This window comes from Antrostomus carolinensis, unplaced genomic scaffold, assembly GCF_000700745.2.
Source record: "Antrostomus carolinensis isolate BGI_N321 unplaced genomic scaffold, ASM70074v2 scaffold4246, whole genome shotgun sequence".
Lineage (NCBI taxonomy): Eukaryota > Metazoa > Chordata > Aves > Caprimulgiformes > Caprimulgidae > Antrostomus > Antrostomus carolinensis.
Genome location: NW_010323782.1, coordinates 86378 through 111877, shown reverse-complemented (window position 1 = coordinate 111877; position 25500 = coordinate 86378). Strand labels below are relative to the sequence as shown.

The following is a 25500-nucleotide window of genomic DNA, read 5'->3' as shown; positions in this document are numbered from 1 at the left end:
ACAAGGTCCAGCATGGCACCCCTTCTTGTCGATTCCTCGACCACTTGGAGAAGGAACCATTCATGCATTCCAGGAACCACCTGGATTTTTTGAGGCCTGCTGTGTTGTCTCTCCAACAGATATCAGGCTGGTTGAAGTCCCCCATGAGGACCAGGGCTTGTGAACGTGAGGCTGCTCCTATCTGCCTATAGAGGCCTCATCTGCTGTTCTCCCTGGTCTGGTGGCCTGCAGCAGATCCTCACTGTGATAACCCCTTTCCCTGCCTTCCCTTTAATCCTGACCTATAAACTCTCAGTTAGCTCCTCATCCATCCCCAGGTGGAGCTCCATACACTCCAGCTGGTTGTTGACATAGAGGGCAACACCCCCTCCTCATCTCCCCTATCTGTCCTTCCTGAAGAGCCTGTATCCTTCCATTCCAACACTCCAGTCATGGGAGCCATCCCACCACGTCTCTGTGATGCCAATCTGGTCGTATCCCTGCAGGCACACATACATTTCCAACTCTTCTTGTTTATTGCCCATGCTACGTGCATTAGCATAGAGGCATTTAAGTTGGACCCCAGTGAAGATGACTTTGTCTTGCTGGCTAGAGCAGCTGGAATCATGGTGCAGTGCTCTTCAGGCATGTACCTCCCCGAGTTACTACCAGCAGTCCCAGTTATATCCCCTTCCCCCTTCCAATCTAGTTTAAAGCTCTGTCAATGAGCCCTGCTAATTCTTGCCCCAGGATCCTTTTCCCCTTCTGAGACAGGTGTGTCCCATCTTTTGCCTTCCAACTACCTTGGTGTCGTCTGCAAACTTACTAAGGGTTCACTCGAAATCAAAAATAATGTATGGTAATGGATTGTAAGGAAAACAGGATGGGAAACTGAGTCAAGGAGGAGACTGAGAAGGACAAAATATAGAAGAGGAAAAGTGAGTCAGTAGGTTAATGTAGATTATATCTGAGAGCAATTTTTGAGCAAAGATGATCAGATCTAGCTGGCTTAGAAAAAACAGTTAACTGGAAACAGGAATGGCTGGAAACAAAAGTTAGAAAAATAGAAATAGGTTGGAAAGGATGAAGACATTAGAATATAAAGTGTAAAAGATCCTGTGCTACAACATACTCCTTTACAGAGCCCGAAATAGAAATTAAGTAATAACTAATTTGTACAGTGTTCACTAGATGCACAAACAAGTATACAAATGTGGAAATGTATACAGGCCTTCCAACGTATGTACTTCCCTCAAGGGCAAAAAACTTCATTACAGTTGATCTCAGTACCATTACATGACAGTATTCAAATATTTCCTAGAAACTCACCATCATGTTTATTTGAAATGAAAAGGAAAAGGTTGTTACTAATACTATTAAAAAGAATAATAAAAATACAAGTGTGTATCTGCTTCACTAAACAACTGTGTCACCCTGTAACACTTCACTACATTTCCCATCCCTTTCTTCACTGCGCCTGCTTTCTCAGCTATAATTCTAAATAGCTGATCAACTATGTAGAGGAGATGCTTCTAATTTTTCTGTAACAATAATCTAATTGTGACTGTTTGTTAATTGATTACTTTGTTATTAATCCCTTCTAAATTTATGTTTTTTTAATTTTACCTATGTGAGTATTGTTTTCCAATCTTTCTCAACAAAATTGAAACGGCCAAGTGTGAATTATCAGTATATCTTATATTCCAGTAATACTGGAAAAGCATTAAATTGATGAGAAGGAAATACACGTTTTGAACGGGAAGAAGTATTCTTGATAGATTAAACAAACAGAAGCAAAAATAACTTGAAATTACATATGATGTAATATGTACATCATAATTACATACACTCCAGTTCCTATTGCTTCCTATTCTCAGAAAGTTGTACCTGTCAAAATAAAAATCAACAAAAATAAACTCCTGACAAAAACAACTAAACTTCTTATTTAGCATTATCCCAGATAGAAAAGAAAAATATTCTTATTTTGAATTTTAGTCATTGAGAAAAGTAAATGTTTCATGCAATTTTAAATTTGTGTTAAATACTCCTGTAAAGTCACATCCTATTTTTAATATACAAAAATGTATACAATTGAAATATACACTATTTCCATATGTTATTTCATGGAATTGTAAAAAAACCTTATGAAATACATATTGCATCAGAAAATAAAAGCAACCTTAAGATGCTTATTGTTAAAGGCTATGTTTTTACTAAACAACTTTATACTGCATTTTATAGGAACTATTTTTTTTCTGTGGAATGCTTTTGGTAATCTACTAAAACCACAGCTCCCTTGGTGTTATTACCAATTATAACAAAGTTTAGTATTGTTTCCCTGCTATATAAAAGTAAGCTTTTGATTTTATATTGCCATTTGAGTGCAATAATTTCTAAAAAACATTTCTTTTCAATGAAAAGTCCCTAATAGAATACAGAACAATGTCAGCTGCTACAAACTCCAGCAAGTAGATATACACTGGATATAATTTTACAACACAAAAAGTGTAAATACAGAAAAAAGAAGATTCAAGGAAAACTCATTTAACACTTCTCCTTTTTTTCTGAATGTATTTGTAGCAACAATAGGGCAATCAAGGCCAAGAAATTATGACTTTTTGCTTACCCTTTCAATGTCTGCCTGCAAATTCTTGAGAAGTTACATAAAACCTCCCCAGAAATTCAGGTGGTAATTTTTCAGAGAACCAGTGAAATTTGACTTTAAAAAAACCTGAAAAATTATGCTCCAGAAGCAGATGTGGGTTCTGTCTCTTAATGACTTTGGAAGCAAAAAACATTTCTTTTTCAAGGGTAGTGCCTTTTTTCAGAATCAAGTTTTTAGCTTTCTCTTCACTTGCCAGGGAAAAGTCGCACATTATTTGATTGCCTAACACAGAAGAGAAGAGAAACTTCCGTTTCATTTCTGTAGTATGCAGTATAGTTCTGCACTTTACCCTTCACACTAGGAAATTATCTGGCAGTAACATAATGGAAAATCTCCACTTACACATGGGGGCTTTACACAAATGTATAAATATTCTGCTGAAAGCTAACTCTTACTCAGTTTTAATGGATCAAATAATATATTGTCTTTCTCACATATCTGCATTAGAGTTATTTTCCAAGCCAAATCATGTCTTTTGGCAATAGCTTATAAATGTTTGACAATACATTCATTTGCATATATTAATTTTAATCATCTATTGAAAAATGTGACTTTGATATAAGGAATTAATACATGTTTTGTTTCAGTTAGAAATTTGTTTCATCTGGGTTCACCTGTAAATAGCAGAGGCTGGATAAGATCCTGTGTCATAACTGACCCTCACTCTACCTCGGTACAGCTCTACCGCTATATGATCTTTATCGCCTTTGTAGAGCAGGATCCCACTGTCTTCATCTGTGGCAATCTAGTTAAAAGAAAGAAACACTTAGAAAGAACTAAAAATAAATTTTAAATCAATATGCTGTATTAAGAGAATCTCTGAATTTACTGCCATACTCTATTATTTCACTATAAAACTGTTCCTTGAAGGACAACCGGACAAAATTCTTTCTCTTCCTATCAATAAGCCCATCTATTTCAATACAAACATAGCATTATTCCAGTGACTCTTCTAGATTTTTAGCTCAAACTGAAAAGCTCTTTAAATAAGCCAATGACAACTTTGGCCAATTTTACACACCATGAGAAGTTAGTTACGCTCTTTTCTAGATCAGAATCTACAACACAGGAAATCTTACCTGTAGAGTGATATTGGTTTGGGGACGTATCTTGGCTGAAGGGATTTGTAGATAGGATTCTTTGTTGACAAAGTTTATACTGACCAGCTTTTCACATCTGTCACCCTGGTAGCCTGATAAACACTGACAGATTGGTTCACTCTCTTTTATGATACACTGGGCTCCATTTTGACATTCATAATTATCACAAGGGCTGGTGCGAGGTAGAACCATTGGTGGTGAAAACTCACAAAACAAGCCACTAAATACAAACAGAAAAAATTACTACTTCCAAAAAAAAGCACCTTTGACATAAGACATACATGTTTGTACTACCTTCTGATCTTTCTCACCTGTATCCTTCTGGGCAAATACACGTATATCCATTAACTGCATCAGTACACTGTGCTCCGTTTTTACATTTGTTGTCCTGGCAGTCATCAAAGTCAATATCACAATGCTCACCTACATATCCAGGTGTGCAATCACATCTGTGAAACACGAAAGCAAGTGGGATAGCACAGTGCCTTTTAACAATAATGTGATTATGACAAAGTTCAGGAACTACTTGTTTAAAACTCAAGAAAAGAAAAAAAAAGCATTACTGTGAATTTTTGTGTAAAGACTATGTAGCTTAACCATGTTATTACATGGGGAATCTACACATGTAATGAATTTGCTATTTTGCTAGTTACGCATGGTTACTCATCTGCCATTATACTGAAGAATTGTGATTTAAATCTAGAGAGCCCTCATGAATCATTTTGACAGATGTTCTTGGAATTTATGAGTAAAGCAGAATGTTACAGGATGTTGAAAGTGGCTGTGAACACTAAAAATAATCAATAAGCTTAGTTGCTGAAACTGAGATAAATAATCCAAGGCTTGTATTGTACTGATGGATATTTTCTTTGTCAACTGAACAGCTATGAATGGACCAATACTCCATTTATACAGTCTAGAAGCTATGTATAGATTTTTCCCCTTGAAGTTCCACTAGCCTGATTTACTATAAATAGCTCCATGGTTAGTAAACTAACAGAAGTCTCAAAATACATCTTCTGCTCTCCCCGAGACTCCATGGAACTAGAAACAGCATATCCTCAAGACAGTACGCAATGTTTTTTTGGTTTTGCTTTGTTTTTTTTTCCCCTCATGCAACTCTCGTTGTTAATGCTAGTGGCAGTTCTTCAGGGAATTCTCATATATTAGAACACATGAATGCCTGGAACTCTTTGAAAAATGAATGGAAAACATTGCAAATTAATGTATCCACGTTTTGGTTTGTTTGTTTTTTGTTTTTTTTTTTAATTAAGATGTATGTAATTGATTTCATTAGGTTTTGTGATTCCCTCCCTGGTGTTTGTTTTAGCATCTAAAATTTGCTCTAAAGCGTGAAGAGCAATTTTAAATAGCTGTGTAACTTTAAATTAAGTACTTCAATCAAACATCTCAATTTTTATTCCACATATACGAATAAGAAAATTGAAAAAAGAATATAAAGCACGCTATCAAAAAGCTAAGTAAATGAGACACATGCTTGAAGTTACTCGATGTGCTATTTTCTGATTTAAAATCTCAGAAAGTAACATGGAAGATTAATGAACTAGGCAGTAAAGTGTACGATGCCAAACTAGGTTTACTCAAATGGCATGAAGAAAATAAACAAAACACACAACAATTTAAATCCAACAAGTTTTCTATTTTCCAGTTGAAAAATATCAACTTCATTTCATATTCATTTGTATATTTAACATTTGACTATTTTTGCCATATTTTAAATGAAATTTCATTTCATAAATAGTAGGCATGATAATAAATAATCTGATTTTAGCACAAGAGCATACTGTGCATAAAACAGGTGCTTATGGCAACAATTGAAATCTGCAGGTTTCCTGTATTTATTAAGCTAAAGCCTATTAATATCACTTTAAATAGTGCATAGCAATTAATATGATAAGGATATGGTGTAATTAAAGATTAGTTTTCCTGGGGATGGACTTCTTTAGCTTGTACCTTCCAGTGTGCCTTCCTAATAATCTCTTTCACAATTACTTCTCAGAAAGCAGTATAATTATTCCACTTCTATTAAATGCAATTATTTTCCTACTGTCCAAGCTAAAAGGGTTTTGTACAGACTGTGACATAGGCTAACTGCTCTACTCTGCATTCCTATTTAAAATCTGACTGGAATTAAAACTGTTAAGGATCAGTAAAATTCAGTAAAACATATGTATGATAATAATGTAGATCTACATTAAAATAATGGCCTATTCTGCCGTAATGCTTGATAATAACTGAAATCAGTATTTTGAGAATAGTACTTCCTTCCACCTAAACAAAAGGAAAAGACGTTAAACAGGGTAAAAAAATAGAAATTTAGATTCAGTTGGATTGTGACAATGTTTTAGACTTACTTGTATCCTTTGGGTGTCAGAATACACTTTGAGTCATGTTGGCAAGGATTCAGGTTTTGAGCACAGAAATCTAGTTTCTCCTCACAGAGCTCACCTGAAATATAATGTGTGCTATTAATTCAGTGAACGTATCACAGTGACCTGAAAATAGCTGTTTCTATTCTGAAAGTAACTGCTACAGCTTTGGTAAACTGAAAAATGCATACTTCATGATATGATAATTAATACTACCTTTGTAATAAATACTAAAAATGAAATAAATAGTAATAAATAAATACTAATGGTTCTGATAACTCCTTTAATTAAAAAAAAGTTCAATGTCAATCACCTATCCATGGATATAAATGATAATTTTGTGAAAAAAATGTTTTTATTTATTTATCAAGCTCTGCTGTATAGCAAAACACTAGTGATCAAATTTCTTCTCACTAGGACAAATAAGGCATCAATATGCTTTCCTCTCATTTATTTCTAAGCTCATTACACACAAAAATACTTTGATTTGCACTATAACTAATCTATTATCTCAAAAAACCCTGTTAGTATCACTGCACATCAATACAATTCAAATTATCCCAAAATGAAACTTGCTTTCTACTTTCTCTTAAATATGAATCTCCAATTTTTGCATTTGTTAATGTACCATAACTATCTCTAATCTGTTCTGTGAAAAGAAAAGGGAAAAAAACCCCACTATGTCAAATGTCTACCCTTCCCTGCTGCTAGAAGCCTAACAGTGGATCTAATTTCTAACATGAGCTGCATAATCTATAAAATATTTTCATATGATTAAAATATTATTTCATTTGCAACTTTATGACAAGGAAACACTTACAGGTCTGTAAACAAATCAACAATGTCTTGTTCCCTAATAATTAGAAGATACCATGAATAGTGTACTTGCAAAGTTTATCACTGGTTTTTAAGATAAATATACTTATTCCAGCATGCACACAACTTGGGTAGAATCAGGAACAGGTAAATTAGAAAACATATAGGATAATAACATTGGAATGGAGATTTTTGGAGAGAATATATGAAGATCTCTTTCAGAATATATACGCATGTGTGTGTATGTGCATCAGCTCATCAGCTACTACTGTCATTAAGCAATAAGGTTTCTGACATTTTACACTGCTCCTTGCCAAGTGCCTAGCACCACTCAGAAGCTGCCTTCTTGCTTACATGGGCTTCTCTGGAATTCTATAAGTACACATCATAATAAAGTGAAAGCAACAGTAGATGGTTAAAGTTTGGGGTCTTTTTTGTTTGTTTGTTGTTTTTTTTTTTTTTTTAACAAGTTCAACAGATCCTCCAGAGAAATCTGTCCTTTCCACAGCAAGTGTGCTTACATACTAGTGTTTAAAACTGCATATCGTGAATATGAATACTGACTACCCAGGACTTGAGGCATTTATTTCCAGGACTTACATCTTAGGGTATGTAGAACTTTTTTCAAATGTTGGATAAATAAACGAAAATGTAAAAGAGTTGAAGAACAGTCTACATTAAAGCAAGGACAGAGAAAAAAGGCAGAACGGAACCAGAGCCAAAGATGGTTATGTTGGATAAAACCACCTCTGAAACATGTATGCTAAGTGTGATAAGACATGAGACCTTTACATCTTCAAAAATCACAGGAGAAGCCAAAATCAGCTATACAAGTACTTCACAGCCATCCAAAAGATACAGACTGGTTCTACATAAAGTTTTTTTGTTTGGTTGGTTAGTTTTTTAATTAAAAATTGATGGCACATTATGAATTTGCAAATAGTGCATTTTCACTACAAAACCAAATATAGCTTTGAGTTAACACAAGAAAATTGCCTTCAAACACAGGCTACTTAATAGTCTTCAGGAAAACTCTCAGTAACAATGTGACTTAGTCAATATATGTAGGAAAGTAAATGAAGATCAAATGCAGGCCACTGAAGATGACTAATAAAAAGATGTTAATTCTGTCCTCAAAGCCTCTTCAAACTCTCAATGGACTTATTAGTCTGAAAATGTGCAACTGTTATGACTAGGTCAGTGCACAAAAAATCTTGAAATACCAAGGATTCTTTGCATCCCACGATATAGCAAACAAAAACCAGATAATTTTCGCTTTTCAAGGGATTTTGTTCAAACAAATACATATATAAGAGGAAGTAATTCTTCACATAGCATTTTGTCAATTTGCAGAACTTGTTTTAATAGCTGTAATCTGTTTAAAGGTCAGCAACATTTAAAAGTGAGATATAAATACAGGAATAGGTAATTCAGATTTTCAGGAACATGGGGTATAATAAGCAAAATTACTGTTTTTTTACTTAGTTTATACACATTCCTATGGCTTACAAATCTCTCTACATATGCCTACATATATATGTAGATATGCACATATATATATATATATATACACACACACACACACAACCCCCCATACAAATATTTTATTATGGTATAGACTCTACATTAAATTGCATGCAGAATTGCAAAATATATGACATCTCAATTACAAATGGTAAAAATATGGCTGTTTAGTACTTACAAGACAAAAACACCTCTAAACATTCCCAAGATTATTAATTCTAACAGAGGATCAGAGACTTTCTGAAAGTGCCATGCTGAGCACGGCTGGAGGTTTGCTGTCGCTAGTTAAAATCACAGTATGCTCAATGGAAATGTTCAGTGGAAAACCTCAAAAATCCCAAGAAAAAGGCAAATCAGGACTGGCATAATAGGAGCAAGCAATCTCACCATTACTGTCAGCTTTACTGGACTGGCATTGATCTTTGCTACAGGACAGTAACTGGGCCATCCATGGCTTAGACTATTATTGGCACAGATCTAAAAAATTTCTTGTGTCACAAACAACTTTATTGAGTACGGCCTAAGCCTGTCCATCCCCTCAACTCCCATCTAGGTACTAAGAAAATACATGATTTCTTAGAGCACATAGTCGTCATAGGTTGATGGCCCTAATAACTTATGAACTACACTGAAAGCTGAATCACCTTATGAAAAGCTAAGGGGCACTTGAGATGTCTTAATTACCAAGTCATGGCTGTGAATCTTGCATAGAGACTGGAAGTTTAAGTTTGAAACAGGCTTAAATTTTTGAAAAATGTCCACCTCAAATCGTAAGACCAATGTTACACTACCAGGCCTACTGCAGCCAAATGGCTTGTAAAGAGCATCACGTATTTTTGAGATTATGGTCAGACTCAGACCTGAGTACTCTGTAGAAAAGTCTGCAAACTGAAAAAGAAGAGAAAGAATGATTCAAAAACCTACTTGTCTTTAAAAGACAGGACTTTTTGTGCTGTGATACCATAGAAGGAAGGAAAATTTCCCCTTGCATTTGCAAATTGTATGCACTGTGAAATAAGTCAGAATCATATCTCTGGAGGGAGCTTTCAGTTAAACAGTCCATTAGCAACTAGCTTGTGGAAGGAAACAGGAATCAAGGAAAGGACATGGTAAACATGGTGGTCCATGTAGTGAAACGTAAATAATAATGTAAAAAACCCTATGAAAACAAAAGTCTGTTTTATGTAAAGTACAAACTTTCATTATAAAGAAAGCGTAGAATTCATGACAGACTTGCATTCAAGATCAGTAAAAGGGAAACCAAGAAAAAATCAAGATGGATTCCAAAATATGGATACTGAATTTCTGAAAGAAAATATAAATACTAGAAGAACAAACCAAAATAAACGAAGTGCCAGGTCTTCATTTGTACTGTTAACAGATTTATGTTCTGAATGGAGTGTTCCCATAACCAAAATATAACTGTTTGTGAAACAGTTAATAGAAAAGGTAGGGGAAAATATGTGACATGGGATCTGAACCAATAAAGAATAGTTTCCTGTTAAAGCAACATCTCTTTTAGCGTCCTGAATAACTAATGTGTTATTCAGAATTTAACTGAGACAAGGTCAAGGGGAGAAAGTAATTTTGTTGAAATGAAGACAGTGATGGAAGTGAAACACTCATTGAAGGAAATACCAGATTTACCAAGTTGGGCTTCTTGGCTTTACTGGAAGGAAATGTTAGTGTTCAATAATTTGGGAAGTATAATACAATGTTTTAAAAAACATACTTCAAAATAATGTAAAAATATTGTGAAACAAATGTCTCAATTCAAGGAAGCTTGACATCAATGTGTGTGTGTGTACATTCTTTTATTCATCTAATGCTACTGTAAGAGCTTGGCTAAGTAAGTTTTTGAAAGATGGGAACATTTCTGTATGTAGGAAAATAATCAACAGACTAGTTTGTTTAAAAATAAGCAGTGGATAAAGTGTCAAAAATCCTACCAAACGCTTCCAAAGTTTAATTAGAACAAGCAATAACTCTTTTCAGAAGATATCTTGCTCAATTAATCCCGTAAGTCTGGATTCTGGTATGAAGTAGCACTGCAACCAGTGGAACTTTGCTTGGTCGGCACAGTCCAAATGAACACAATATTCCAAGGTCAAGACTGGAATATTTACTGAGATTTTGTAGTTATATTTAGAGGATGATGCAGATTAAACAGGCAGACAACACTATTAAATACTGATAACTAGTTGTGTGTAATCTGTGATTAATCAACCAAAGTTGTAAATTTGCTAGATTCACAGTTCAGTTTGTTTCCTCTGTACATGTTAATTCACTCTTATGACTTGATGAGATTATAAATCACAGAAAAACTTAACCCTGGAGTTTCCAATATATAAAGTCATGTAGTACCACAAATAATAAGGAACAATGCAATGAGGTCAAAAAGGATTTACATCATAGTTATTTTTAATAATTGGGCAATAAATTCAAAATACAGTCAAATAAAGCAATGGCAGTGACTGTATTTCTGAATGGAGAGCTCTGACACAAATAGACATGGGCTTCTGAATATAGCACATTGCTAATTACAGGCAAGCTTGCTGAAGAGCCAAGCTTAAAATCACTAGTGTATTAGCAAAGCCGAGTATGACATCAGAATAAAAACTAGAGACAGAATGCAAAAGAAAAGTCAGTTTTCATTCTCAAAAGTAGGTTTTTGCTACAAGACTTATTTGCTGTTCCAAAGCTAAAATAACAAATATATAATTACAGACTTACTGGTAATTGCTAGAATAGCAGGGTTTTGTATGTATATGTATATGTCCATTCCAGTTTCTGAGCTTGGTTGCAATATATTGTGAGTCAACTTCTGCAGTATTTATGTTTTATTAAATAGGTATTATTGTAAGAATCTTTGACTGAAGGTCTCTGTTTAATTACTCCTGACTTAAATAGGCAATAGAATGTAGGAGTGGTTGGAAACTGTCAGTGCCGTTTAATAAATGATATACAGAAAAGTGCTGCATTTTTATGAAGTCTTGAGTTTGCTGAGCAGTAGACAACATAAATCATTTAAAGTCTTGAGCTCATTATTCAGAAAACACAAAAATATCTACTATATGAGGGACAAAGCTGCTTACAATTAAAAAAAGTTCACAGTCACAGTAGGATGCAGTTTATAACCACAAATCTGAACGATTTTCTGGAATTTAATTTTAAAGTCAAATTCTAGATCTGATTCATTGTTGGACTGTTCCTGTCTTTCATCATTGCTTAACTCTGTTCATCTATGCACCATGCTCATGGATCTCAGTGTAAGATGGGGCTTTTAGTTTAACATTTCTAGTTTTTTTACATATGCTGTTTGGCAAAAACAAAGAAATAGTAACTTTAAGGCAGGTAAGCTTTAAGACAATTAAGAAAAACAATCATAGACCAGAATCAGTAATGTCAGTGATCAAACTAGTAGCAGGTAGCTCTGTTTGCCAAGGATATAATATATATTCCCCCTTTATGAAAATACAGCAAAATTACTTTAATACTTGAGCTTTTAATACAGAAAAGTCGTTCGCAGTATATTAACCTAGATGAAACAGAAAATCTTACAATGAGTGATGAAAAGCAAGAGTAGCAAAGGAATCTATTTTAAGAAGCTGTAACTCTTATGTGTAGTTCTTACAAGAATGAGGATTATGGTCCTGATTTAATTAAATAATTAAAGTTTTTATGAAGTTGGATATGACATGATTTGCATTTGATTACTTGCATGCTTAGATTTTAGGCAGGTACTTATTTGATTACCAAGTGAATTGAAAGTAGTAACTCAACTCCTTTATTGTCCTAGCAAGAAGGCCATGTAATGAAGTTTTGAAACACAGGGCTTGCCTAACTGTGATGATTACCTAAAATTATCTCTATTTTTTCCTACTACTGACACAATTCAAAGATGTCTGGCATGATAAAACTGACTGATCCTCCAAGCAACTTACAGACCATTAATAACTTTCAAGTTCAACTGGTAAGCTAACATACGTATCACATACACATCTGCTTAATTTTGCTGCTGAACTTAGTTCACATCCCCTGGGTATTTGATAATTTGTTTGTGAGAAATTTGTTCTTGACATAATAAGTAATTTTAATATGTTCTAGTTCACACTTGTGTAATACATTTACAGTGACTATGTTTCAGGATTCATTGCCTTTCTACCTTTAATCATATTTAAAGACACTTAAACTAACAGCAAGACTAATTATACACAGGAAACAGCTGCTTTAACTTGAAATGGAGACTTAGGTCTCTTCATAGTGGCACCTTCCCTTTTTTGAAAAGCTATTTTTTGTGAACATAGAAATTAAGTTTTTCTTTTAATTTCTGGAAGCAAATAATAAAATTCTTTATGCTACTGGAAAGCAGTGTCAAAGCAAAATTTTATCAATGAATCACATATGTCAAACTGTTTACTGTGATCTGCTTGGTTTTAGTTTGGTGGTGTTTTGGCTGGTTTTTTTTAAATTAAAACCAAGAATAAAAATGAACTCAACTTTTATATTTATTTATACTGAGTTTGCACTTTTTCTGTTTTTTCTAGGGACAAGTACTCTTTTATAAAATCCACCAGTTTTATACTGGGATAGTAACAGAACAATGTAGAAAAAGACTCAGGAAGCAACAAAGGGAAAGATAAATAGATCTTCGCTGTCCAGATAAGTAATAATAAAATGCAAATATGGCAACATGTCTAAATGGAATACAGCTTTAAGCATGAAACACCTGTGGATAGAATAACTTTCTGGAAATGTCTTGTCTCCATTAGTTACAGAGAGAATTTAGGCTCTGAAGTTTATGTTGTAAGAATTATTCATCAGATGTTCAGCCTGGAAAAGAGAAGGCTCTGGGAAGATCTTATAGCGGCCTTCCAGTACCTGAAGGGGCCTACAAGAAAGCTGGGAAGGGACTTTTCACAAGGGCAATTAATGACAAAACAAGGGGAAATGGGTTTAAGCTGAAAGAGGGCAGGTTTAGATTAGATATTAGGAAGAAGTTTTTCACTGTGAGGGTGGTCAGACACTGGAACAGGTTGCCCAAGGAAGTTGTGGATGCCCCCTCCCTGGAAGTGTTCAAGGCCAGGTTGGATGAGGCTTTGAGCAACCTGGTCTAGTGGAAGGTGTCCCTGCTCATGGCAGGGGGCTTGGAACTAGATGATCTTTAAGGTCCCTTCCAATCCTAACCATTCTATGATTCTATGATGTCTAAATTAGTCAACATAGATGGTATAACTGCAGCCTTGCTCAACATGCTATTTCATAGATAATGAAAATTTTTTTATTACTAGTGAAATAGTATAATGCTTTATATACTGCACAATATATTTATCAAATTAAAGGCAAATACTCTACAAGATGATTCATTTGCTTTTAAAACTAAATATGCAACTTCATAAATATGTCATTATGATTATGTTAGCTCTCAGATTGTATAGATGATCAGATTGTACAGAAGATGGTTTATGTCTGCTAATGAGATAGGTGTTAGGCAGAAACTTAAAAAAAAAAAAATCAAGAATGCCCGAAGTTAGTGTCATAAATCCCTCCACTATTACTTTTCTTGTACCATAGCCTCAGCTTAATACGGTCATTTCAGATTGTACAGATATTTACAGCAAAAAAAGGCCACAGAAATGATGAGCACAATAACTGCCACTTTATACTTCAGCATATTTTCTAGTACCATAATCTAACAAAGAAATTAAAGCAAAACCATGATATAAAACAGAGAATACATTTGAACTGAACCAAGGTACTTCTTTAAAGTGATGAGAATAAAGATTTCAGAAGATCACCATGTAAACTTTTTTGTTAGTTCTGTCAGTGTCTGCACAAATTTTTAATACATCTGAAAAAAAGACAATAAAAGTAGTATTAAAGTACTCCTGCACAGCGATCTGCATCCTCAGTGACATTCTTCTGACATCTATTCACAGCAAGAGCCAAGTGCGTAATTTGAGGATTTGCAGTGAGCTTTCTAAATTATATCTATATACAATTTAATTGATCATTTGTAAGAACTGAAATCCATGCACCTTTAAGGAAAGGAAAGTGAGAAACCAAAGTAAGTGAAAATAGGCTTAAAAGACAACTGACCTTTTTCCACTTCATTCAGATTAGCAGCTTGGAGTGACAAAGACAGAAGAGACAAGAGACTTTTACATTGTAATACAACAGCATAGCACATTAAGCTAATGCACAACTATAGCAGCAGAGAGGTTGATATAGCAAAATGAAGCAAGCTTCAGAGTTTCACCTACAGCAGAGCAAAACAAACAGAAAAGGTAAGAAGTACATGCCACTGGTGGCATAAGAAAGGTTTTACTTCTGGAGCAATTAGATCTGTGATCTAATGACTGATGATAATGAGGAAGAGAAATGATCATCTGTAATCTACAGAATGTACATAAAATGACCGGAAGTTTACTAGACTTGGTTAAAATAAAGGAGATGATAATGTTATGAGAATAGTGAGGTTAAAGAGTGCAGGACGTATGAGGTATTTTAAATGTTTTATTTCTCAAGGTTCCATCAGACACTCAGTGCCTGTTGATTCCATTTGCTTACTGTTGTTTCAGAGTCACAGTCTGTGATCTTAAGAAAGCTCATAGTATAGTGCAAATACCATTAGTTGTCTTTCCACCTTTAACTGTGGAGGTAATTGTAAAACTCAACTGAGACAGATAAAAACAAATTCCTGATTCTTAAGCAACAAAATAATAAGCTTTTAAAATTGTTTTTAAATCAACACTGTGTATTCAAAAGTGTTAATTTTCAAGGACTGTTAGAAAAGTCAAAAAGTGACTGTTTGGTTTTGCACTGCAACATTCTTTAAAACATTTTTCACAGTTTTTGTATGTATTTTCAGAGTTAATTTGAGATTCTAAGAAGCTCTCCACATGAAAATAAAACTTTAAAGAAGAATGATTTACATTTCATACCAGCAGGTTTCAGATTACTTCTTCCTTATACTGTACTACTGAAATGTAAGCATATTTGCAGATAACTATTCATGAAGAAAAATATTCTGGGCTGGTATGCTTCCACATTCAGTACATATATGCTGTGACATCTTGAAAATAAACTATTCAAAGTATTGCCAACAGAATTAAAAGAGAACAGGACAAGCCTATGGTGCTATTTTTCTGGTATATTACAGCTCAGGGACTTTCTGAGCTAGAGGAAAGTATCTTTGAATTTAAAACTCTTTTTCACCTATTGAATACATAGCCTGTTTTTCTGATGATTAGCCTACATTTGCCCAACTAGTACATGAATTCATTTAGTGAAAAATATCTTTCACAAAAAAAATATATTAGCAATATGCATATCTGATTTTAACCTGTTAGAAGAGATACCAAAATCCAAATGTTTACAAAGTTCCTCATGAAAATCACTATATCCATACTGGACAGGGATTCTGTTACTTCTCATTCAAATCAGGCTATAGGACAGGAAAAAAAAAGTCCTATAAATAATTTTATAGGTACCTCATACACACTTGAGGCAATGGTAAGATTGCTTTATATTCTGAACACTACCCATTTCTAGATCCTGATGTGTCCAGACTACTGTCAGTCTAATTCTTAACACTGAAGGTTATTTAATTACTATGCAAGATCAAGGATGATGGATGTGAAGATCATGTTTTATATTTTCTATTTAAAATTAATCTCAAAAATTACTTGGGATCTCACACATTGTGTCCTATCTGCAGACACAAGATAGATAGTATATTGTAGAATTCTGTACTGTATCTTGTGGAATGAAAAACCTGAACTTTTGCTACAGTTCTTGCCCAACTTATCTATAAAACGAGTTGAGGCTCTGATGTTCTATATTTAAAAAAACACGTGTCTGTTTTTGGCTAGGTTGAAAAAAATCTGATGGGATAGTGTAGATTCTCAACATATTTTAAAAAAACAGATCAGCTAAATGTACTGATTACAAGTAGACTGTTTTGATTTACTTTAGAGCTGGTGAGAAGATTCTCACCTACTCACAGGACCTACTGACTTCAGTATCAAGTATGAGTAGGCTTCGTATCTGTAAAAGCAAATCTCTTTTTCTGAAAGAATTACAATTAGCAAACAAAAACACTTGCTATCTAAAGTCATAGTATTTTCCTTTCAGAATTATGCACAGTTATGAATCAAATTAAATTGTATTTTGACTGAAGAAGCACAACTGAAATAAAAACATAAAAAATGTTACCAATATTTATGCTCTCCTTTTTACTCTAACTAGATATATGTATAGAGAAATGCTAAAATTGCTGTTTCAATTGTAAATGTAAAATGTAGATTTCAATTACAGTACTATAGAAATACAACAAGCACACTTAATCAAAGTTTTAGGCTAGCACATATAAACAAGCCTTTATACCCACTCCATGTATATTTAATACAAAACAGTTCTTCCCATGGCATATTCTGAATACAGCAAGCTATTGACTTGGGCACTTAAATGCATCTAGAGCAATGCTGCAAATGAAAAAATATATGACACAGGTAAAAACACCTGCAAAGCTGCAGAGGAGGAATGCATGTGCAAATGAGTTGTCTATTCTCTTATAGATATATAAAACCTCTTAGCATGAAGCCACTGAACAGGAATACTGGGTTGATGTGACTTTGGTTTGCTTTCTTTCAGCCTAAACAGCTGAAAGATCAAACTATCTGATCATATTTTTAAAAGAGATAGCAATTGATCCCAGGGGAGCTGAAGCTTGACTCACATAATGCTGAAATATAGAAGAAATAGCAAACACCTGTCTCTACTTATTGATGCTGTTATCTATTATTTGTTTCTAAGGCTTGAATTGTCAATTGCTCTTAGGTATTAAGGTATTAGTACTTGGCAAAACACTATTTTGTCTAGGTAGAAGGATTATTATGTCTGTTCTTCCAGATGCAGACCATCCACTTATTATTAAATACCTTATTCTGGCTACTTATACTTTTAACCTGTATTGCTATAGGTATTGTAGCTTATGCTATGTGAGGAAATTTCTACCAAATATTTACCGAGCATAAGTACTGGATGAATACATATATTAGATTATGAAGTTGTATTTCTTATACTTGTGTTCTATTATCTCCACTCACTGTGGGTTTCTGAGGTTTAAATACTGACTTAAAATTTAAATAACCTGAAAAATTAAAGCAATCCAATAGGTTATAGAACTAATGATGGAAATACTCTGGATGAAAAAGGAGTTAGCTATGTTTTCAATAAAATAAATTAATTCAGGAGTTCACCTCTTCTCCCAAGTTTTCCAGATCTCAAATTTTGTGCTCCCTGAAGATAGTGAAAAACTCATTGGACAGAGGCAACAGGATGACTGAGTAGAGTTAACTCCCAAGTTATGGTGGATTTTACATTTAAGCTCTATGTTCTCCTAAGTGGTCAACTAGCTGACAGAAAATAGATCTGTATAGTTAGAAAAACTATAAAACAGATCAATGTAAACCATAGGTCCTACTTGTTCTTCAGTGTTGCTGTTCTAACTATCCTTCATTCTCACAGAGAGGATGACAGCAAGCAAGAGACACTCTGTCTCAGAGGGGAATGCTTTGGCCTGCCTGTCAACTGACAGAAACAAATAATTGGACACTCCCTATTTTTTTTTTTTTTCCTAGAACAGAGAAGAGAAAGTATCGCATTCTGCATTATTGTTTCTTACAGAAATGTTAATTTCCAGGGGTGCCAAACTGAGCTCCCTACTGGTACAGACAGATCCTTTTCTGCCCTGTTAGTAACATGAGGTATATAGGGTAAAAGAATAATATTTTTCAGATTTCTACAGCTACAGGGATTCTTCATTAGGGTGTCTGGGTTAGGTAAACACTAGGGAGGACACATTTTGAATGATCTTTTAATATAAAAATACTGTATTTTTAAAACTGACTAAGCAATGTATGAATGAGCATTAAGTCTACTTTTGACTACAAACCATACAGGAGAGGAATATGGAGGGAAACCTGGCTTTAAGTCAATTGTACAATAACCACTAATTCACCTACAAACTAAGAAGTATTACTGTTCTGCTAGGAATTCTTGAATTACTTGTACTTTCTCTTATACTCCTACCTGTATATTCAGGTGGACAAAGGCAAGTATAGTTATTAATTCCATCCACACAAGTAGAATTATTCTCACAGTCATTGTCTTCACAGTCATCAACATTTACTTCACAGTTTTCACCTTCAAATCCATCTGCACAAGTGCACCTGTAATACACAACACAAAACTAACCACACGGACATTTTATCTGGGGAGATCAGACAAGAAGTTCGGTAATTAATAGATGCAATAATTCACTATCTCATAAAGGAACGTGGTTGATATAATGTAAAACACCATATAATAAATGTTTATTTTTCATATTTTAAATTACAGAAAAAAGGCTTCTAAACTTGTGCCTTAATGTTTAGTTTAAGGAGCTACTTAAATTAAATCACTGAACATTCATTTTGAAAAGCATTCTACCTTTATATTCTTTATATTATAAGATTAAATTATATTTCTTATGGACACAGGGAAAAGGCTGTAGCATCAGGGATTAGTAGGTAACAGTAGAATTCCACTATCATTTAGTTAAATGCCCCAATATAAAGCTCTGTTTAACATTCCATGCACAACACATGCATATATAAAAACAAAGCTTGTATAAACTGTTCAAAAAAATATTTTTTTTTTGCTTTTAAAACAGATAGCAAATATAAAAGATCACTCAAACATGACTACACATACATTTTCAGGTAATATGCACTATGTAATTTCTGTGGCTTTGATTATCAGATTGCTTTGATTTTCAAAATATATGGTGTTTAAACAAATAAATGAAAAAGGTCAAATTCTGAGACATGACTATGTCACTTTAAATTCTAGAGGCACAGTATTAAGATGTAAACTCCTAATTTTTAATAGAAAACTATTTAATCTTTGGGAGAAATTTGGATTAAAAAATAAGAATAATGTCATAATGAATTGCAGGATAATGAATTGTATCTTTTTGAAGTGTCATTTCTAACAAGCTTGAGGTGTAGATTATTAAATGCCTAATAATATCACATAAGAATGCTAAAGAACTTTATTTCATAATTCATGAAGTACATCTGGAGTAATTGTACTGTATGATTAAATAACTCAAAATTAAAAATGCTCACAGCATGTTTATCTGCTGGCATAGTGAGTTTCAAATGAATCATTAATTTTCTGTTTCACTGGGATTTACATTTTATCATTTACATGCTGTCTGTTGAAGTAATACACACAACAGCTGAATTGTGAGATTTCTTCAGCAGGGATCTAGCTAGCTATTAATTAGCATAATGGAGTGAATACTATGTTGTCTTGACCTGATATGCCTCAGCTAATCACAATCATTTGTTACTGGTTTTAACAGTTTCAAAGCTTTAGAATCTTTCCAAGGACAACAACATGTTCTGAAAACTTCAGAAGCACTTAAAATCTGCCTTTGTGGTATACCAGCAAACACAGAGAACCCAAAGATTAACACCAAAATTATTTCAGCATATAAAATTCACTAGTTTTCCATCCTGTTATTACAATTAAAAACAACCTACCAGAAACCATCTTTTTCTCCTTCTTTCAAATGGCAAGTTCCGCCATGGTGGCACGGGTTACTAATGCAAGCATGAATGGGAATATCACAGTCTTGACCCTATGCAGGGAACAACAATTACAATTTAAGAAGAAAACATAGACACTAGTGGAAGGGAGTCAAATGAAACTTAAAGATGTTAAGAAGCTTAGATTGCAATAAGCTTTTTTCTCTTCATTCAGTACCTACCTTGAAACCATACGGGCAAGTACATCTATAGAAGTCTACTGGATCATTGTTGCAGGTTCCATCATTTTTACATGGATTTGATAAACAGGGGTTACACTTAGCAAGAATATTAACATCCATGGGCCCTTAAAAATACAAATTCAATAGTCAGAAACAAACAACTATTAATTTATATTTGACAGTCTATATCTGCCATGTTGCTTTAAATTTTAGAATGAAATTTATATTTTAGACTCTGTGGTATTTCCATATGAATGGCATGCTTGACTGTCCTTAATTATTTTGATATGATCAAATAAATTTGGGGTCAGATTTTTGGTTTAATTATCACTTTTTTTTAAAAAAAAGAACATAACCCCAAAGTGATTTCTATATCCCCATTCTCTGAAATCTGTACAGTTCTGATCCATGATAATTACCTTTCCTTTGTAGTAAAAAAAAAAAATGAAGAATACAATTTCAGCTTTTGCCTCCTTAGTGGGCAAAAACTGCCTGTGAGAAAAAGGACTATCATAGTTTGCAATCCTGTCCTTGATGGTGTTACAGAGAACACTATTAAAGTATTTTTTGTTTAATTTACTTTTTATCTGCAGGATCACAAAGATAGCAATATGATCTGGTAAAATGACCTGTAAATTGGTTGAACACTTGTGAACTGCAATGTGAACTGCATTGCCCAAGCTAGCTCACCACGAATAGCTCTATACTGTACCTTGCTCCCTTATGAAATCACACATAGGTCTGTGGATTACAGCATTAGGTGATCCCACAAATAATGCAAACTGTACCATGAATGTATGTGCAAATGAGGGCTGCAATCCATGCTTGCAGTCTAGTTTCTTATATTAATGATTATAAAGACAGAATTCAGCAATTAATATTGACAAAATCGTAAGTTTCAGAAGCCAGACTTAGAGCTTTGGCCTACATAAATCTTACCTCTATTATAGAAATATTTTGAAGATATTTATTTATTTTTCTGTTGTTTTACAATTTTAAAACAGCCAAATAAATCACTGGTTATTTGTTAAAAATTAGAAATCACATGCATATAAATAATTATTAATTTTCATACACTTTGTGATAGACAAAAGATTTATTACTGTAAGAGAAAACAATAGGCCAAACGCCTATTAAGAGAATGAACATACATTCTCTATTATCTCCAGCTCTATTGCTTGATAACATTACTCCAGCTTGAATTCAGATTTAACCTATGAAAAAAACCTTTAGATATCCACAGATGTTTTGTACATTTTAAGCAATAAACAGTGATTTCTTCTAAATAGAAACAAAACCCAAACTCCTGAGACCTACTGGTGGAACTGCCTGACTGCTTCATAACAGATTTTACTTAAAATCAGCCAGACTACAAAATTTTCCAAGCTGACAGAGCACTTCTACCAAGATATGGGATGTGGGTGTTTTGGATTTTTTTAAACTTAGATTTCTTAATTTTCTTTACTTATTTTCTTTGCAAAATTAATCTGAGATAAGTCGTTGTAAAGGAGCTGGCAGGGAAGGAGGCCACGTGACTATAAGGATTCAGTAGGGGGTGTTAAACAGGCTGACTTTTTTTTATTTTTATTTTTTTTTAAATCTGCAGTTGCTGGTATCCTTCTGTGTCACAGCTTGCAAGCAAATCCAGAGACGAACACAGTAATCTGTGACAAGATGCTTATTGCCAAAGCCACAATATATGTGGATCATTGACTATTCCTGACTTCTTTACCTTATTTTGAAAGAGAAATCTACACCTGATTAAAGTTTCTGTTAGACCAGCAAATAGCAGACATAGAAGAATTGAAACAAAGACCACAGAATTAACATCTAGAAAGTCCTGCCTGTGTACTTGAGACTATTGCTGATTATTGCTAGAGTACATTAAGAGGTTCTGTGAAAAAAATAAGGTCATATTAAAATTAGTAAAAAAAAAAAAAAAAAAATTAAAAAAAATTTCTAACATTGTGCTGTAGCCTGGAAGTCTATACGTACTTGCCTCAAATGTTTATTCTGAACATCATATCCTCTTTTCTACTTCTTATGCAATAAAATGCTAATTATTTGGCATGAATTTAAAAAAACCATTCAGTAACTAAGGTTATTTTCCTAAACGGATTAACAACCTAAATTTCACTTCCAAAACAGCGCCAGAAAATGGGAATCTAAGTTTCAACAAGACAGTAAACAATACTGTATCTGATTTTTGTGCTGTGTTTATTTCAAAATATTATTATATATGTAGTATCCAATAAAAAAAATAACGTTTTGATTTATCATTCTTCAGTTGTAAAATAAAAAAATGGAAATGTTTCAGATATTTTTATTGAAGTCTAATGTAAAGGTAGTTCTGAAACCTACTTTCATTTGCACTATACTGTTGCTTTCCACTTTTTGCTTGCAAGTGTTAAAAGACTTGTATATGAAAAATAATTGAGTTCATAAGCTACTGTTTAGTTTTTCACATTGCAGACATATATATAATTGGATAAGCCCTAAATGGAAAAAATCCTTAAAATAAAAGAAAAAATAAGAAGTGTTCTTCTGTAAACAGTGAAAAACTAAAGCATATTTTATTGACAAACATACACGCACACATGTAGCTATCCAATATTTTCGAAGAAAAACACGACACAAACCAGCTTTTAGAGAAACCTGTTGCATTAAAAAAATTAAGCTCTGACTTGTTATGATTCAGGAACTCCAATTCTCTTGTACATATGGCGTCAAAATCAGCATCTATACACTGAGTCACTTACACTAAAGCTGCTAATTAAATCAATGATTTTAGTACAATGCAGTGGAAACTATCATTTCAGTTAGATAATTTTCAGACCTCAAATCCAGGCTTTTAAAATAACCCAACTGTTCATACGATATGTTAAAAGATATATCAAGAAGAGCCAGCTGTAAATTCATCAAAGGGGAAAACAAACAGTAAACATGCGTGTCTTAGGGAAGAAGTCTGCTTGAGGTACACAAAAGGAAGGTCAGAAGGTCCGTTCTTAATCAGATCACCCATTCCAGATCTACTTATAACCTTACCTGGTATCAGAAAACCACAAGGCCCTGGAATCTCTAGAAGCAGGGCATGGATGGTAAGGGGTAAAAGTAAAAGATTGAGAAACTGTTAGAGGCCACATAAAAAAAGAAAAAATAAAACACCCATAAACCTAGAAAAATAAGTGAAAGAAGAAAATACGAAGGGATGATTCCTGGAGTAAAAGAATTAATAAAAATAGAGTCAAGTGAGACTTAATTTTAAAATGCTAATTTTCACTGAGAACCATTCACTATATAAGTCGAATTCAAGCACCCATTTCACTTTTAATTGCTAAGAGGGAATTACACACTACTCTTTTCCTGTAAATAAATACACAATAGCAGACCATCTACAGACATATCTGAAAACAGTCCTCTCACTCAGTGCCTAAAATTTGGGTTCTAATAGGAATATAGCGTCTTCCTAGTTTCTATTCAACAGTTCATTTTTAAGCGAACGATAAAATTACTTATCTTTGAGTAACAGACACATAATGTCTTACAGGGTCATTGTGTCATTGAAAAGCTGCTGATTTGCAATCTGTAATTATGAGCATCTTCATAGGACACAGGCAGGAAAAATATTTTCTCTCAAAGGTATCCATAATACCAGATCTCCACACTTGGAACTGAAACAAATACAGTTCTTACCCCGTGTAATAATATAAAGGATATTTGCTGATGGGCAAGAGGGAGTAAGATATACTTTCTGGATTGTCTGACAGAAAGAAACGTAACAATGACTGTAGGGAAGGGTGATACAGTTCTTAAAACTGACACACCTGGAAAATAACCAAACAAGTCCGGCATGTCCCTGCAAATATTCTTCCACTTATACCCCTACAACAACGTGTAATGAGAGCATATCTGCAAATGTTCAGTAGATGCTTGTAGAGAAAACCATCGGATTGATCAGAAATTGTCCTATCCAAAATCAGACCAAGGGACTTTGCAACAGATGAATGTCCTATGCAATGAACACTGGCATGACCTCAGAGATGTGCTGTTTAAAAATTGCAAGAAGGATTTGGAGGGAGAGACAATTCTTTGGTATCACACTCAACAAAATGGGTTCCAGTGGTTTTTTGGTTTTGTTTTCTTTTTGACAGACAGCCTAAGGAGAGAAGACTAAAGAGGATGAACATGCAGTAAAGAACAACTTTGGATGAGCCAAACTGTGACAAAGTCCCATCACTTTTTTAAGGAAGAAGGGTTTAAGCTCACCTTTGAAGATACATTAACAGATGAATAAGTCAAAATAGCTTGAAGATTACCTAGACTGTTCGATTAAGTTACAGCTACAATACTTAAGATCATATGTATTCGATGCCTCAGAAATAACTACAAGCTCAGCAATGGCTTACAAGTATAAGCACAAATACTTTTTTTTTTTTTTTCCAATTGAGGATTTCAATGTTTCTAAATCAGGACCGTGAAAAATGAAGCTACAGCAGAAGTTTTCTATGTTTTCAAATATTTTGAAGGGAGAAACAGATGGAATAGAGGAAGATTAAACAGTAAAACAGTAAAACCAAGTTCTCTCTCACATAGACTGGTGCTGTTTAACATCTTTGTCAGCAACATAGTGGGATTCAGTGCACCCACAGCAAGTCTGCTGACAACACCAAGCTGTACGGTTCAGTTGACACACTGAAGGGACGGGATGCCATCCAGAGGGACCCTGACAGGCTGGAGAGGTGAGCCTGTGCTAACCTCATGAAGTTCAACAAGGCCAAGTGCAAGGTCCTGCACCTGGGCTGGTGCAATGCTAAGCACAAATACAGGCTGGGCAGAGAACGGATCGAGAGCAGCCCTAAGGAGAAGGACTTGGGGGTGCTGTTAGAATGAGAAGCTCAACATGAGCTGGCAACGTGCACTTCCAGCCCAGAAGGCCAACTGTATCCTAGGCTGCATCAAGAGAAGCGTGGCCAGCAGGTCAAGGGAGGTGATTCTGCCCCTCTACTCCGCTCTTGTAAGGCCCCACCTGGAGTACTGTGTCCAGTTCTGGAGCCCCCAACATAAGAAGGACATGAACCTACTTGAGTGAGTCCAGAGGAGGGTCACAAGCATGATGCGAGGGCTGGAGCACCTCTTCTATGAGGACAGGCTGAGAGAGTTGGGGCTGTTCAGCCTGGAGAAGAGAAGGGTCCCGGGGGACCTTAT

At 34.3% G+C, this 25500-nt stretch overlaps 1 protein-coding gene across 1 annotated transcript in view; it reads right to left on the bottom strand.

Annotated features, from left to right (window-relative positions):
• Positions 1-3254: 3254 nt before the first annotated feature.
• The window catches only part of LOC104527063 (slit homolog 2 protein), a gene marked incomplete at its 5' end in the record, with an annotated part of 93213 nt that continues 70967 nt past the window's right edge, over positions 3255-25500 (bottom strand). The window contains 7 exons of the mRNA XM_010170680.2: positions 3255-3389; positions 3724-3964; positions 4056-4193; positions 6120-6213; positions 18570-18709; positions 20069-20166; positions 20296-20420. Of these exons, the coding sequence (XP_010168982.2) occupies positions 3255-3389; positions 3724-3964; positions 4056-4193; positions 6120-6213; positions 18570-18709; positions 20069-20166; positions 20296-20420 (971 nt within the window). The remainder of the gene's footprint in view (positions 3390-3723; positions 3965-4055; positions 4194-6119; positions 6214-18569; positions 18710-20068; positions 20167-20295; positions 20421-25500) is intronic.